General features: G+C 48.8%; 1 protein-coding gene across 1 annotated transcript; it reads left to right on the top strand.

Annotated features, from left to right (window-relative positions):
• Nucleotides 1-11,556: 11,556 nt before the first annotated feature.
• On the top strand, nucleotides 11,557-16,973 carry LOC119091726 (ATP synthase subunit b, mitochondrial). The gene is made up of 5 exons (XM_037214569.1): nucleotides 11,557-11,599; nucleotides 15,018-15,230; nucleotides 15,603-15,766; nucleotides 16,248-16,436; nucleotides 16,719-16,973. The coding sequence occupies exons 1-5, from the start codon at nucleotides 11,572-11,574 to the stop codon at nucleotides 16,893-16,895; spliced, it is 771 nt and encodes a 256-aa protein (XP_037070464.1). The 5' UTR covers nucleotides 11,557-11,571; the 3' UTR covers nucleotides 16,896-16,973.
• The last annotated feature ends 209 nt before the right edge of the window (nucleotides 16,974-17,182 follow it).

Here is a 17,182-nt window from a genome sequence, read left to right as displayed (position 1 = left end):
GTACCTCGCGCTTTTATGAACTCACCGAAATGCCGACACTTTTGAGAGAAAATGCTGGCACGCTCAAAAATCTTCTTTCCGTTCCACGAAGCCAACTTAGGCGCTGCGTAGTGTAGTTGCTAGAGGCAAACAAGCATGAAATATGTGGGCAGTAAAATGTCGTGACCATGGGTCAGCAAAGTTCCAAATTGGTCATCTTTGGCTGCTAATGTCCTTTGCTTGCTTGGGCACAATACAAAGCTTCTCAGTCGACGCGCCGCAGTAGGTTTGCAAGGAGCCAAGGCCAAGTTACATTCGACGCAGCGTAGGAGAGTTACCGAAGACCAGTAAGCATGCAGCATATGGGTCATGAACGTCGTGACACATGGTTTAACAACGTCAAAGACTGGCCATCCTCGGCTACTGACACGCTCCCAAAAAAATTTGGATTGCTCGGATAACAATGCAAAGTTTACCGATAACCAATTGACGCGTCGTAGTCGCTTTACCGTAGGCAAGCGTGCATGAAAGGTATGGGATTTTAGCTTGGTACCAACGGTTCAGAAATGTATAAACACTTTTTTGGTTGCTGAACAGGAAAACTACCTTTCTTAGACCAATTACAGTAACGACCAAACCAATCGGCAAAAAGTCGATACAGGTAAGTCACAACTGGGGCAAACTAGTATGAAACGTATGATTCATGGCCATGATGATCCAAGAATCAACAAAGCTCAAAATGGCTCAAAAGGATGAATGAACGAATATCTTTTCTTTAGTGTCCTAGCAGGCGAAAATGGGCAATTTACATCCGCCATATCGTTGTCATGCGTAATGCAGGTTTGTTGTAACAGCGTTACTAGTTGAGCTGGCTCTTCAGTTACCATGCGATGATACCGCACGCACACTCGGTGCTCAATGAGATTACCCACGCAGGGGCGCAGCTAGTCTTGGTAACTGGGGGATGGGACACAGGGCTGACCAAGCCCCCCCCCCCCTCCCTCGGTGAAAGTCCCCCATATCCGGTGACCCAAAAAAGTCACCGGATATGTCCCACTTGATTTCGAGGGAAACCGTGCCCTTCTTAAAAGACAGGAGGTCAGGGGCGGATCCAGAGAGGGGGCGAGAGACCATGGGCCTCCTTGGGTTCCGAAAGGGCCCATAGGCTCCAAAGGGGCCCACAGCCGGCTGATCAGGTGAAGTTTTTTTATACACAAAAACACAACAAGATTAGGCGTCTTTGGACTTCCAGACGACCAAGAACAGTCGCAGGCGAAAGTGAGCACCCGCGAGAAGACAAAAAAAATAGATGTATATATGAAGGATTGAAAAAGTTGTTAACTGGGAATTGTAAGCCTCATTACGCTGTCCAGGGGCCTCATGCTGTTTCCGGGGACCTATCTGCCCACTTGCAGGGTCATTCCGATCGTTATGGAGCCTTCCGCGTTGCCCTTGATTTCTTGCATTTGCTCGGAGGGCCCTGCGTTGTTGCTGGGCCCTTCCTGCTAACGTGGCGGGGCGTTCTTTTCAATCAGGGGCTTTCATAGGATATTTTCATCCGTCAGAAAGGCTCTGTGCGCTTCAGCCAGGGCTCCATATGTTAACCTGCCGGGGTATTCTCGGTCACTCAGGGACCCTTTACGTTGGTGTTGGTTCACCTACCGACACACTCGCGATATGCTATAGAACCCCTGCATTGGTCCAGGGTGCTTCCAATTCCCTGCCACTTGCTTAGGACCCTAAACTATTGTCGAGGGGTCCATTCTTTAAGTTGCTTGGGCGCACACAGTCGGTCGGGGCCCTCCAAATTGGGTTTTCGGTACTTTCCATTTGAATGGAGAGCCTCACACACTTGTCAGGGCCCCACTGAGCTGTTTGGGGCCTCTGCTAACCAACACCCAATGCAGAGGACCCCAAACGTGCTAACCTGCTTGGGCACACTAATCTGCGTGGGGACGCTGAATTGTTTTGAGCCTCTGCACATTGGATATTTTAATGTATGGCTCTATGCTCCTGTCGCGGGCCATTTAATAGCTTGCTCGGGCACATTCGATCGTTCGGGACCTTTTGCGTTGGGTCCTGGGTACATTCCATTTGAATGAAGGGCCCTATGCACTTGTCGGGGACCCCCTCTGTTTGCGTCCTGGGTCACACTGGATTTTTCGGGTCCTACACATTGGGTCGTGGCGTTTGAATTTAGGGCCCTACGCTCCTATCGGGGCCATCCGTTAACTTGCTCGAGTACACTCCATCTTTCGAGGCCCTCCGCACTGGATTTTGGGTGCTTCTTATTTAAATGGAGGGCCTTACGTTCTTGTCGAGGTTCGTTCTGATAAGCTGCTCCGGGCACGCTCGATCGTTGGAGGACCTCTGTATCGGGTCTTGAGTGCTTCCTATTTAAATGGAGGGCCATTCGCTCTTGGCGCGGATCTTTTCTGTAAACCTGCTCTGGCGCAATCGATCATTGGGGCGGGGGGCCTCTACATCGTGTCGTGGGTATTCCATATTTGAACGGAAGGCTCTACGCTTTTGTCGGGGGCCCATTGGTTAACCCGCTCAGGCACAACTGACTGTTCAGAGGTCCTCTACATTGTATATTGGGTCCTTGGTATCTGAGTGGAAGGCCCTACGCACTTGTCGAAGGCCCTTCTGTTCGCCCCCTTGGCCACACTGCATTGCTCGGGAGCTTTGCACATTGGGTTTTGGTGTTTGAATCCAGGCCCCTACGCTCCCGCCGGGGGCCATCTGATCATCTGCTCGCGTACACTTCATCTTTTGGGGACACTCAGCACTTGGCTTATGATATTTCTTACTTAAATGGTGGGTCCTGCACTGTTGCGGGCCCCTTTTGAAAAGCTGCTCGGGCTCATTCCGCCGTTTAGGGGACATGTTCATTGGATCTTGAGAGCGTCCTATTTTAATGCAGGGCCCTACGCTCTTGATATTGTCATTGGGGATTCAAGAAGCACTCAGCTGCTGAGACTACGTGGTATCGCCTGCCTCTTACCCCGGCAGAAAGGGGGGGGGGGGAGGGAGGAATTGATCCCCGTATCTCTTGGAAATCACCGTGGGGAATCGAATCCCGTACCTCTTGTTTCCCAGACGCGCAGTGGTTAACGCAGACGCGTCAACCACTACACTGTTGGCACCACGATCTTGGGGGGGGGGGGGGCTATATGTTGGCCTCCTCGGGCACGCTCAATCTTTCCGGAGCCCTCCATGTTATGTCTTGAGTTTTTTAGTGTTGGTGGTCGTTGTCAGGCGATCGCCGTTATCGGTTTAGTTGGCTAGTGCGAAATCTCGGGTTTTTACAACAGTGTCATCGAATGTTCACGCTGACGTGAATGTTGACACATTTCAAGGGTTCCTCCGAATAGAAACGGCTAAAAGCTTATAATGCTTCATTTTCATTTTCCGATAATGCATCGTAGCAACAGAGTGCTACTCACTGCGGTCTGTATAAATCAAAACATCGCTGAATAATGCCGCAACATTACCACAATGGCACAAAACTAGACCATGGCCAACAATAAATTTGAAGTATGTAGTCCAAAACATATAGCATGCAGGAAATGCAGAGCAAAAATTCAACTTAACACACGGTATGACCGCAGAGCTTTATAAAAGCTTGACTCTATTACTACTCATGACTCATGATTCTCTTGACTCTATTACTAACTCATTTAAATGTACTAAGCTGAGCATGATATTACGGTTTTCATTTCCTTTGGCCTTTTTACTTGTGACTGCTAAAACATTCCCACAATAGCACAAAACCAGACCATGGCCAACAGTAAGTTTAAATTGTGTAGTTAAAAACATACAGCATGCAGGAAACGCAGAGTAAGAACTCAAGTTAACACGGTATGACCGCGGAGCTTCATAAAAACTTGACTAACTCATTCAAATGCACTAAGCTGGACATGATATTACAGTTTCATTTTCTTTGGTCTTTTTACTTGTGAAACGATTAGCAGAAGTCCTTTTAAGATGTTATAAAATTTCGAGCTTCCGTTTGTAATGTCCTATGAACAAGGGCTCCAGAAGCCTGGGGGGCCTCTTGCGTCGATGGGGGGGGGGGTGGGAGGGCAGGTTTGACATTGGAGAGGGGGGAGGGGAGTTTAAGGGGAGTGTTCATGGTAGTGACCTACACCAAAAATGTAAATTGATATCCTTGACCTAAGTTATGAAAGCTGAAAACCATCCCATGGTTACCACAACACCGGTATCTGAAAATACTCGCGCCCGAATACCCGAGAATGTTCTTGAAAATTTCCCCTAACTTATATCTGCTTGGCGCTGAGAATGGTGGAGTCGAGATCATCGTCCAAGAATTACCAATTGCTATCGTGTCAATTTCGACAATTTTCTTTGCATTTCGCCTGATCTCAATATCCGTGACGAGCAGCCCAAAATACAGCGGCCGCCTATAACGCCCAAATTTGACAAGTAACATTTTGTTTGGCGAGCCATCTCCGCCCGCCTCTATCGTGTCGTTCGAAATTGGTCATTTTAAGGGGAGTGTTCTACATTGTTAGGGGGTTTTGAACTGAAATAGCCATTGTGAAGACCTTTTGGTGCAGTTCACACCTCCGTCATTCTAAAGACCCATCTTAATCCCTCTAGTTTCTGAGATATACGCCCGCGAACATGGGGAAAACATTTCAGTCACCTTGACATTTATGGCGTTATAATAACGCCATTAAAATCCCGCCGTTACATAAGCCATGCAGCGATCAAGGCCAATAAAGAGACAAAAGTCGAGTCCCTCATATCTGGCGCTCTTGAGCACAATACCCAGGTAAACGGCTGCCGCTTGGCCATCAATCATTGTTGCGCAAAGTGCGATGGCGTTAACAAACAATCAGAGCATCGAGGAGCATATTTACTTAGCAGAGAAATTGTTTTGTCTTGAGCAGTCTTTTCGGCTTGAATGTACAACAATAGCTGAAAGCTTATTTCATCAAATCTGATGCTTGCTTCAACATCTTTGAATGTAAAACATTCCCCCAAAAGTAAGTAGATAAGAAGTAACTTGATCCCTGGTGTAATGAACGCCAGGTATGATTTAATTACTTTGTCAGCTGCTAAGGAGGATCTGTTGCATGTTGTGCACGAGCGTTGCCCGCGCGACGGTGTATCTTTTAAGAAGGAATAAAGCAGTCTTGGAGAGATGAAGTAAATAATTTCTCGCGTTATCTTTGCATGTGGAACATTTCTCCAAAAGTAAGTAGATAAGAAGTAGCTTGATCCCTGGTGCAATGGGGCGTCAGATATGATTTCATTACTTTGCCAGCTGTTGAGGAGGATCTGCTGTATGTTGTGCACGAGCGTTGCCCGCGAGACGGTGTATTTTCTAAGAAGAAAATAAAACAGTCTTGGAGAGATGAAGCAAAGGATTTGTCGTGTGTTAACAGTGAGATCAGTTACGTTATTTTAGAACATGACGAGTTCATTTATTAAGCATTTAAGTTAATTATAACGTAAAACACAACGCGAGGACATACCACAACATCTGGTACATGTGACCCGGATCGAGGATGAACGAACCGAAGCTAAAAAGGAGACGGAATGCCTACAAAGCTCGGGCTGTTAAGCTAAAGAAAGAGCTCGAAGAAATCTTTTCTGAAGATGAAGGAGCTAGTTGCATTTAACACAAGTGTCAGCAGCTTAAGGACGAAATCAAGACTATAAAGGAAGTTGGTGAAAACATTTGTGACATCTTACAGCGTGATGAAGAAGCTGCGATATAATGGTGATGGTATCAAAGAAACAGGACAGTAATGCCACAGAAAAGCCGAGAAATGAGAGTGTCTGTGCAATGAAAGGAATAAAACAACCGGAGCTGCGAGTGTTCGAAGCAGCCAAATTCGAAGATTGGGAAGCTGTTTTCGACGCATTCATTGGAGACACTGAGATGGACCCGAAGCTAAAAATGTTATAACTGAAAACAGCTTGGCCGGTGAAGCACTGAAGCTCATAGAAGGCTACAGACCATCCGAGACCGGCTATAGAAAAGCTAGAAAACAGCTGAAAGAAAAGTATGGTGTAAAAACGAGACAAATCCATCACGAACTCATCAAAATCCCACACTTCTCGAACATCGCTGAAGGAGATACGAAGCGCCTGGAACAGTTCGCCAACCGCGTGGCCTGTCTCATCGCCTCATTGAAGGAGATCGGTTTAGTTAGCGACCTGTCTGGTGTGTCGGTTTATTGCATTCTGGTGGCCGAAAAAAACTTCACCATTCATGTATCAAAAACTATCAAAGATGGTTAGGAACAGCAAGCCTTGAAAACAGCTTTGAAACCTTCGCTGAGTAGCTAGCTGAAGAAGCTCGGCTTGAACAAAGGGCGAAGGAGATGACCAAATCAGAAGACGAACCAGAAACAATGAGATAGATAAAACGGAGGAAGAAGAGCGTATTCCACGAATATGCTCAGCAAGTCACGTGATGCAAATCAGACGCAACCAAGCTGTTATGTGTGTCAAGCGCGTCACCTGCCGCGTGACTGCGCAGAGTTCCAAAGCTGGGATGCATTGAGAAGATACGGATTCTGTAAATCAGAAAGGATCTGTTTCAGATGCCTCAGCGGGAAACACCGTGGCGTCACGTGCAGGTCGTTCCCAAGATGTGCGGCTGATGGATGCGGCGGAAGCCATCACACTCTGCTGCACGCGTAACAACAGGATCAGCACCAGCAGCCGCATCGTATGCCGAGTGAAGACCAGCCTGCGCAGTGGCAAAATGTCACTGATGTAAAAGATTTTTACTCATCTCGACAGGCAAGTGAAAATAGTGGGATCAATTCCAGCGGCGCACCGAGACACTTGAATAATCCAAGCACAAGCTACAACACGTCGACCTCAGAACCGAAAGTGACGCGTGGGAAAATAGCCTTCCAGACTGCGCCTGTAGTGGTGCAATGTGGGCATCATTCGGTTGTGCTTAACGCGCTACTTGATCCCTGCTCAGATGCCTTATTCATGACGCTGCCGCGAGTGAGCTAGAATTCGATGAAGAAGAGCAAGTGTTACAGCTGGGTACTGTCAGCGGCACAGAAGATGTCACCATGAAAACGGGCATCATGAAGTCGTCAAGTCCCCACAGCAGCTACGAAGCGTCAGTGAATGTTCACGGTGTCCATAAGAGGTGGCCGCATATGGAGACCGTGCCATTCCCAAATATGGAGAACAGCAGTGTCGACATCCTCATCGGTCTGGATGCGGAGACAACTCAGCTATTTGTGCCGCTTAGCACCGCGAAAGGCGCTGCCTCTGACCCAGTGGCAATTTTGACTCCCCTGGGCTGGGCAGCGTTTGGCTCTATCGAAGAGAAACACGTCGGATCTGAATCCTCTGACCTGAAGATGAGAAAGAACATGACTCACGTGTTAAAAACATTGAGGACTCACATCGCAAGAAAAATATGTCAAGAGGAAATAGAAGCGATTAAGTCAACGACCGATTTAGAGATCATTTAAATCAGGGAGTCAGAAGAGAGCCTCATGTCATGCGAAGAGCAGGGGATGCTGAAAAAGGTATCGGAGTCACTCTCGTACAACGGTCATCGGTACCAGGCGGCGGCCCCGTGGAGAAAAGGAGAGCCATAGCTGATGAGCAACTACAGCGCCGCAATGCAGCGTCTTGTGCGGTTGGAGCAATCTCTGAAGCGATTCGGTGGCGAGCTACCGGCCAAGTACGGTGAAATTCTTGAAGAGTACGTGAAGAAGGGCCACATGTCAAAGGTGCCCGTCTCCGAAAGGACAAACACCAGCGAGAAGGAGTGGTTCCTGTCACATTTTCCAACCATCCAAGAGGAGAAGGCGTCAAAAAAATCCGGATCGTGTACAATGCAACCGCTAAGTATCGAGGAGTGAGCCTGAATTCGCAAGTTTTCCCTTGGCCGTCTCTCTACACCGATTTCGTCGAGGCCCTGCCCGGCTTTCGGCTGCACCGCATCGCGCTAATCGGCGACGTTTACGAGATGTTTTTGGAAGTTGAGCTCGCGTCAGATGACAGAAAATACTACCGAGTGCTGTGGCGATATATTAAGGACGAGGAACCCGCAGTATACCAAGCAAACCGCTGGCTGTTTGGGAACGCGGCCGCTCCATTCGTCGCACAGTTAGTGCTGAAAGAAAACGCTCAAAAACATGCAGAAAAGTATCCACTGGGTTCGGATGTGCTGCTGAAGCACTTCTACATGGATGACGGCATTCAATCGTTCAGGACAGAACAGGAGGCCATCGAGGATAGGAAGCAGGTCAGCAGTATTCTCAAGGATGGTGGGATGAAGATTAAGAAGTGGATGTCAAACAATGCGAAAGTGCTGAAAGTGATCCCCGTCGAGGATAGAGCTATAGACCGCCTCTCCATAGACACGTCAAAACGAGGAATCCTGCCTGAAAACTTGACCAAAAGGACATGTCTGAGGGAGATGGCCTCTGTCTTCGGCCCACTAGGTCTGTTCGTGCCACTCACCATTCGAACGAAGATGCTGTTTCAGCAGACATGGATCAGCGGAGTAGACTGGGATGACGTACTGCCGGGTGACCAGCAGCTGATGTGGTCTGAGTGGTTTGCCGACCTGCAGCAGCTCAGCAGTCTCTTAGTGCCGCGCTGCATTCATCCCTTCTCAGAAGTCACCCTTCAGGAGATTCACGTGTTCTGTGACGCGTCAGAACAAGCATATGGCGCAGCCATCTACGTCGTGTCCGAAAGTGGCGGCGAACGATCCTCTCAGCGCGCACTGGCACGCGAGAGGGTGGCGCCGCGAGCGATGAAGCAGACAATCCCAAGACTGGAGCTGATGGGCGCACTGCTGGGATTAAGAATTGTGAAGACGCTGTGCACGGCAATGGGGAAAAAATTAAAGACGTCCAATTTTGGTCTGACTCGATGGACGTGCTGTGCTGGATTCGGAATGAAGTCCGCCGTTTTCAGCCGTTTGTCGCTCACAGGGTATCGGAGATTCGTGAGCTGACACCACCCGAGCAGTGGCAGCACGTGCCAGGGTGGGACAACCCGGCGGACGCACCCACCAGGGGCTTGACTTTAAATAATATTTCGGAGAGTCAGCTGTGGTGGCATGGATCGAAGTTTCTGCTGAGAGACGAAAGCAGATGGCCACGGAAGAAAGAATTCGCCACAGAAGAGTTCGACCAGTCTGAGATCAAAAAGTACCAGCAGAAGAATGTGTTGGCTGTACGAGCTTCGCCGGGTCCTAGCTGGCGGCTGAACCCGGCAAATTTATCAAACTGGACAAGACTGTTGAGAGTTACAGCCTGTGTGCAGAGATTCATCAGAGTTCTACGCGGGAAGATCTCTCAAACAAGCACCTCTCCACCTTACAGAGAACTGAACCCAGGGGAACTAAAAGAAGCTGAGAAGTTCTGGGTTCAACAAGCACAGAAGGATGCGTTCCGAGATGAAGTGGAGCAGCTTCAACAAGTGAAGATGTCGGGCGCACGACCGCAGAGAACATGCCGCCGGAGTACTGTGAAACAGCTCAGCCCATTCTTGGATGAAGATGGGGCTATCCGAGTCGGCGGCCGACTGCAGCGATCGGAGCTGAGTTTTGAAGTCAAACACCGATGCTTCTGCCGAAAAAGCACGCCATTAGCAGCTGGTCCAGGATGTCCATGGAGAAGCTGAACATGGACTGGGCGTAGAGCACACCTTGGCTGAGCTGAGACCGTGGTTTGGGATTCCTGCAGCGAGAGATGATAAAGTCTTGCATTCGCAGGTGCATCACGTGTCAAAAGTTGCAGAAGAAGCCAGGAATACAAGAAATGGCACCGATGATAGATGCACGGGTGCGTCCGTCTCTCCGAGCCTTCGACAGATGTGCCGTTGACTACGCCGGAGCTTTCTGGACAAAGCAAGGACGAGGGAAGACACGACAAAAGCGCTACCTATGCATTTTTGTCTGCCTACAAACCAAGGCTGCGCATCTGGAGATGGCCTACTCACTGGACACCGCCAGCTTCATACCTGCGAATGCGGTTCATCTCGCGCCGAGGTCGACCAGCCGAGATCAAATCCGACAAAGGGAGAAACCTTTTGCGGGACCGCTAAAGAACTATAGAGAGAAGTTCAGGAGCTTAACAGCGATACAGAGAGCTCTCGAAATACCGGACGAAGTGGATCTTCAATCCTCCTGGCACACCCCATTTCAATGGAGTGTGTGAAGCGTTGGTCGAGGTGGACCAAGAAGGCGCTGGTGAAGACTTTGGAACAAGCGGATCTCACCGATGAGGAGCTGAACACAGCGTTCTGCAGAGCTGAAGGACTGCTCAACAACCGCCCATTGACAGCCGTCTCGCCTGATCCAAGCGACCTGCCGCTGCTGACACCGAGAGACTTCATCACGGGTCCATCAAGAGTCGAGATGACACCTTTAGCGAGCACAGATGGTTGCAGCCTCCGACAGCGCTGGAGACTTGCAGCAGCCTAGCACAGAGTTCTGGCCTCGCTGGGTACGTGAATACCTGCTGACTCTGCAAGCGCGACAGAAATGGACTGAAGTCAGAAGGAACCTGCGAAAGGAGAAGTGGTTCCTGCCTTATTGATCCCAACGTGCCGCGAGGAACCTGGCCGATGGCGCGAGTCGAGAAGACGTATCTAGGACCTGATGGGCTAATCAGAGTGGTTGATGTGAAGGCGTCAAAGGGACTATTCAAGAGGCCAGTCACCAAAATCATCCGCATGGAAATGGAGCAGTGATGTTCTCATGGGGGATGTAGAAGCGATGTTCCGGATTGACTAGAGGGGTCATTCAGGGTCGGGGTGAGATGTTAAGGAGGATCTGTTGTATGTTGTGCACGAGCGTTGCCCGCGCGACGGTGTATTTTTAAAGAAGGAAATAAAGCAGTCTTGGAGAGATGAAGTAAAGAAGTTGTCATGTTTTAATGATAATAGCAGTTAAGTCATTTTTAGAACATGGCGAATTAGTTAATTAAGCACTTGAGTTATTATAACGTAAAACACAACGCGAGGACACATCACAACAGCCAGCAATCCGGTCGGCTGGTCGCATGCGTATAGTCATCGTAGCGGTGTGATGGATAAGACATTACATATGTAATGAGTCATTCATGATAATGTCGACTGTGTGCATATGGCCGACGCTAGAAAGAGCAACGCTGCCTGCCAATGAGGGCAATAACTTACTCTCTAGCGCCCGCTCTACAACTTGTTTCTGACAACCTGTACGTTTGACATCACACATTTTTGGCATTACGTGAATTGGATATGTTGTACTTTCGACATTGTGTACCCGAACATTGTAGACACCCCACTCTGGAGCTTTTGAACCTTTTTTCTCATTTTAGATATTGTGTTCTTTGTGTACATTGGCCTTTAGACATAACGTTTGTTTGATATTCTGTACTTAAAACATAACGTACACTGGACTTTCCCAAACTTCGGACATTATGGGGGTTTTCCTTCGGCGGGCACCACTACCTAGTGATGTTTATAGATACCGGTTACATTGTGAAAATCACGCGTCTTGTCCACCCCTACTTTTTCTCTGGGTCAGGGAGCGGGTGCCTGTCGGCAGCCGCGTTGCTTAGGATATATACAGACATGCTGTCTCGGCTTGCGCCTAGAATAGGTAAGAGCTTATGTTTGTGATTATTCCTTCCAATGTAAGAATAGAAGTTCGTGGTGTTTGTTCGTACCTTCAGAGATACCCCAAATTGCGGCAAAACCGATCCGTCCGTCACTGATGCTACAGCTTGAGATAAAGGTGCTTTGAGGATATTACGGCACTTTTGTTGGTTTGGAGGTTGTAATTTCCTGAAAAATGGCAAGAACACAGGAAATAATCCCACTTTCATGCCAAGGTTCTCAGTGTTTTGAGTGTTAGGTTTCTGTGGCCAAATATCAAGATGATTCTCAAGATCCTCATTTAATGGTGATCGCATGAGCTTCTATTTTTTATTTTTGATGTAGAAAGTGCACCAATTCTTTTCATTTTGCTTACCCAATGGCGAAATGAACTTTTCACCTGATCTGGCCAAAGTAGGTAGCATGATCATAGAACTATACTAAACATTCAACAATATGTGATGTGGGGAAGTTGTGGTTTGCTAGGTGGCTCCCAAGTGGTGTAAAAAATTGCATCTCTTCTAGAAAATATTTTTAGGCTTTATTGAATCATGCAATTTTATCTTAATTATTGCATTTTGATGTTTTGTTGTCAGTAATGTCTAGACCAGTCATATTCCATAAATAGTATATCCAGCATCATTTTGCATCCAGTACATGGATTTAAACTTGCGTGTTTGATATCGAGTACATGATTTGGCAGCTTAGATCATGAGACCAGCACATGCACCACTTTTTAAATACAGTGTCAATCATTCCTGTTGCAACATTTGGCCGATCCCAACCCAGTGTTCGAAAACTTGACATTTACTGGTATGATGTATGCCAGGGGATTTTGTACTCCAGAATTGTGGCTAGGTAAAATGAAATATTTTGTAATCCATCATAATGCAACAAGAACAGCTTTTGGAAAAACTCATTTTTCCTCTTTGTGTCAGGACAAAATAAAACCAGAACATGCAACAGTTTGAGACTTGCTGCTTCCATCAGGAGCCATATATTGATATCTGCAAGAGCACAAATCTTGCACCCACCCAACTAAGATGCCCAATAGCAAGCAGTGTGTGTTACCACTTAGGTATATGATAAACCATGTATGGAAAGGTGAAAAATAAAGTGTGAATGTTGAATGGAATCGCCTTTGAACAGTGCAGAGAAGTGAGAAACGAGTACCAGAATTACACAGGTCTGTAGATGAGCTAAGCTCTTACTTCCTATGCCCTATGCAGACCAACTCAAACTTGAACAAGACTTAGCCTATCACTGACAACAAACCACATTAATTGCCAAGGAGGCAATGAGCATTCATAGAAAACCACACGCCCAATCACCTACTGCAGACGGCCGTCTACCCACATGCCACCGCTGTGTCATGGCAATGCAAATAAGAGAATCACTGCCAATTCAGTGCCAGAATCACCTGAACTGTTCAGAGGCTTGTGCCTGCCTCCCAGCTCATGTTGGAGGTTGAATATAGCCAAACTCTCCAATTGGTTTTAATGATTTGTCTCCTTGTGACTGGTTTGTCAAGAGCATGAATATTCTGCTCTTCGCTCATGTCTTGAACAGATCTTGTAAATATTTGGAGGGAAGCCTGTATAGAGATGGGCATCACTGATTATGAGGAAGGACTTATTTGTACTGATCCAGAATGGCCATGTGGTTGGATTTTTTGGACCACTTCCTGGTATCCGGAGTACAAAAATGTTACGGCAGCTGTGGATTTAAGCCAAATTAAACTTGTCACTTAATGGTGTGAAGTTAAAGCTGATGATTTAAGCATTTGCAAAAATACTCTTAAGTCAAAACACATTTCTATAAGTAGCCAAAAAACTGTTTGGAAACAGCCATCTGACTGCTGACAAAAATGCCAGGACACCAGAGTAATATGAACCCATAACTTTTGCCCAGCAAATTAAGGAGAAGGGCTTATTAGGACAAAAACATCAATTAATTGCAACATAAATTTTCATATTTCACAACGATATTGGTTAAAGTGCCTCAAAATCCATAAATACCTTGCATTATCTTCCAGAGTCAGCGGAGTGACCGACTCCGATCCCTTTTGGCCGGTGTACACGGGTCAGTTAGGCATTGTACTTGCGCTGGCTCAGTAAATCGGCTTAAGAGTGCTGCCTATCTATTGTTCAGGGGGGATGTGCGGTGCCTCATGTGTTGACCGGGAGTGGGAAGGTGGAGGGCATGAATGTTAGCTGTTTTCAAAGCCAGTTGGCTAGTGGAGCATGAGTAGTGTGATCATGGTGGGGCATAAGTAGGTGGCTGTCTGTGGCAGTGTTTATTGGCATTTTTTGTGTACCATTTTTGTCTGGCTGTGCATATTGTGCCCACCCTCCTGTTTTGGAGGGCGTAGCTTGATGTGTAGCCACCCTCCATTTTGGAGAGTGTTTAAGCCTGATGTGTAATTACCTTCCATTTTGGAGGTTGTATACACAGGGCCTTTCATAAATTGCAGACCAATGTATATGCACATTTTTTCATAGTACAGAGTGCTATTTTGTTTCAGTGTGCCATGTTTAATACTAAAAAGCTGTAATGAGCTGCTGCGAGCTGTAATGGTTGAGACCCAACCATTTGCTAATGTTTATCAGTTATTATGTATATTTGATCCAAAAATGTGCAGAGCTGTGATAATACTAGGCAAATGAGATTTGCTTGGTCATTGTGCATTAAGATTCCTGTGTAAGAAAATGCATAAAGCTGTCCTGGCACCTGCTTGGACATTACCCAAGGCTTGGAGCCCAAGCTTTGAATATGTATTCATAGATTGTTTGAAATCCTGTGTCTGCCAACATGGTGTTTTTATATGCACCTATTCCCTGTATTACCAGTGGAGTCTGCTGTTGCCTTCTTGCACATGAAATTAGAAACCTGGAAATTGCCGCCAGTAGCGATATTTGTGCATGATGGGAGTCTATTTGTGATCTTTTCTGAGGGCAGACATGAGGCAGAATGACACCCCTTCACTTTTGTCAGAAAATCATTTAAACCACATTCCTGTATGGGCAAATCACTCCAAAATGACATGAATCACCTTATCTTGAGTATGTTTCATCTTCAAAGCCTATCAAATTGCTCTGTTTTGTCCTGGCTGCCTGCCTATTCCTCCCTGGCCCTCCCTTCCCCCAGGTCATCCCTCCCAACCTGGCCCATCCAGCAAACTGTAACCAGCCTCTAAATTTGAGTTGAACACTGAGTATGGATGGGGCTAAAACTGCCTTAAGTGTGACACTGAGTATGAATGAGTCCAATGCTGCCTAGTGTGATACTGAGCATGGAGGAGCCCAAAACTGTCGATTGAGCCCATCTGGACCATATAGCAGCCACCCAGTCCCCCCAGCTGATTCGGCCCCCCATACCTGAGTGGCGTGTGCCCTGCTAATAGCAGCCGTTCTGTTTGGCAGCGGTGGGCCGGCCGGCGCTGGCCGCGCTGCGTGCCGCGTCCACGTCGGCGCCGGCCGCCAAGCCGGCCGAGGCGGGCGCCATCAAGGAGGGCCCCGAGCGCGACCTGGTCAACTTCCCGCGCCGCGTGCGGCCCGAGCTGCCCGACCGGGTGCGGCTCGGCTTCATCCCAGAGGAGTGGTTCCAGGCCTTCTACAAGAAGACCGGCGTCACTGGTAGGGACGCGGCCCGGTGCACTCCCGAGCCACGCTGCTGTTAGGGATGCCGGCACGGGCGCACGGGACTGAATCGAGAACTCACTGTCGGTGTAGGCTTTTGTAGAGGTGTAGTTTCCTTTTCAGTTGGGGGTGGGGGGGGGGAGTTGGGTGGCTCATGATATTTGAACTCCCCCCCCCCGAAAGAGGTAAAGGTTTCGTTATTTTCACTGCTTAGCCCCCCCCCCCCGAAAAGGTAAAGGTCTCGTTATTTTCACTGCTTAGCCCCCCCCCCCCTTCTCAATTTACTGGCCGAAACGACAGTCCCTAGCTTCACTCGGTGTTCAGGTCTCCAGTACCATGCTGTATTTACACTCATGTCCTTTCCTGCAGGTCCTTACATGTTCGGCACGGGTTTCCTAACTTTCCTCTTCAGCAAAGAGATCTATGTGATGGAGCACGAGTTTTACACGGCCATCACACTCTTCCTGTTCGGTGCCCTGCTGGTCAAGAAAGTGGGGCCCGGACTGTCCGAGTACCTGGACAAGAGGATTGACGTGAGTTGAACACCGACCATGGTCTGGCTGCATAAAATGAGCGCACATCTAAAAAATGGCATTGTGTAAGATTGCAAGATTGCGGGTCCAACTGGTTCGTCCATTTCGGTATTCACGTCAGTTATAATGAGAAGTTGCCCTAAAACAATTTTGGTTATGTGTGCATACTCATATGTCGTGATATTAAGGACATCAGCATTATTTCCGTTGTATGCAATACAGGCTATGCACATGCTACGACTCGCCCGCTGTGCCCGAAAGCGGCTGTCACTTTGTAAGCCGCTTGTTTCATTTAGGTTTTTTACCCAATCGCTCAGGTGTGTTAGTTAACATTTTGAACTGGTTAGGCTTCGGGATTTTTAAAAAGCTAGAAGCAACTGGACTTGCCATTTTATAGGTGAACATGAACCGAATATGGGTCCGCCCAGTTATCGCCGGTGTAGACGGGCGCACGTGGTAACTGCGCCGCCGCGGCCGCCAGGAATACGAGGACGGGTGGCGCGAGTACCGCGCCAACCAGACGGACGGTCTGGTGGCCGCCATTGAGGAGGAGAAGAAGCAGCAGTGGCACGCTGAGGGCCAGATGGTGCTCTTCGAGGCCAAGAAGGAGAACGTGGCGCTGCAGCTGGAGGCTGCCTTCCGGGAGCGCCAGATGACCGTCTACAACGAGGTGAGTCGGGCGGGGCGCGCTCGCCGCACCGCCCGCCGCGCCGAGCCGGGCTGGCCGCGCCGCTGTCGTCAGCGGGGGTACACGGATGTGATCGGGTGTTCGCCGCGCCTGCCTGGTTTCGACGTATCAAGCGCAGGTCGCCGTGGGCTAGTGGTCGGGGCGAGCGCGTTGGGCGGCCAGGTGTCTTTGGCTGCGTGGCCACGGGTCCTTCCCGGGGCCTTCCTCAGCGCCCCCCCCCCCTCCCCTTAGCGTCTCCCTCAGCGCCCCCTCGCCTCGCTCCAGGTGAAGCGGCGGCTCGACTACCAGGTGGACACGCAGAACGTGGCGCAAGGCTTCCAGCAGAAGCACCTGGTGGGCTGGGTGGTGGATCAGGTGAAGAAGTCGATCACGCCGCAGCAGGAACAGGACGCCATCAAGCAGTGTCTGGCCGAGCTCAAGGGGCTGGCGGCGAAGGCGTGAGAGCGGCGCTAGTGGATATATGCGTACATGCAGTGGCCCGTGAGAGAATGCACGCCAATATACGGGAATTGTGATGGAGTGCCTGGTGCCTCGTGGATATTCCGATGCCGGCTTTGCAGCGAGTGCTTCGGTTCAGTCCATCGTCTTTGAGAACGTGATCTCCGGTTTGAGCACCGACTGCGCAGCGGTTCCAGCATTATCTGCGTATGGCGCGAGCACTGCAATGGCGTGTTCCAGACTCGAAGAAAGGCCTTCTCCTAGAGCCGCTGTGCCGAACTGAACGAGAA

Source organism: Pollicipes pollicipes, unplaced genomic scaffold (assembly GCF_011947565.3).
Source record: "Pollicipes pollicipes isolate AB1234 unplaced genomic scaffold, Ppol_2.1 Scaffold_3447;HRSCAF=4054_pilon_pilon_pilon, whole genome shotgun sequence".
NCBI lineage: Eukaryota > Metazoa > Arthropoda > Thecostraca > Pollicipedomorpha > Pollicipedidae > Pollicipes > Pollicipes pollicipes.
This window is presented reverse-complemented; position numbering and strand designations above follow the sequence as displayed.

What these genes read in the sequence shown, in the direction of transcription:
- LOC119091726 (XM_037214569.1), top strand. Translation starts at nt 11,572, where the DNA reads ATGCTGTCTCGGCTTGCGCCTAGAATAG. An exon ending in TCGGCTTGCGCCTAGAATAG is followed by an intron (nt 11,600 to 15,017) that starts GTAAGAGCTTAT and finishes TCTGTTTGGCAG; the next exon opens with CGGTGGGCCGGCCGGCGCTG. An exon ending in ACCTGGACAAGAGGATTGAC is followed by an intron (nt 15,767 to 16,247) that starts GTGAGTTGAACA and finishes CGCGGCCGCCAG; the next exon opens with GAATACGAGGACGGGTGGCG.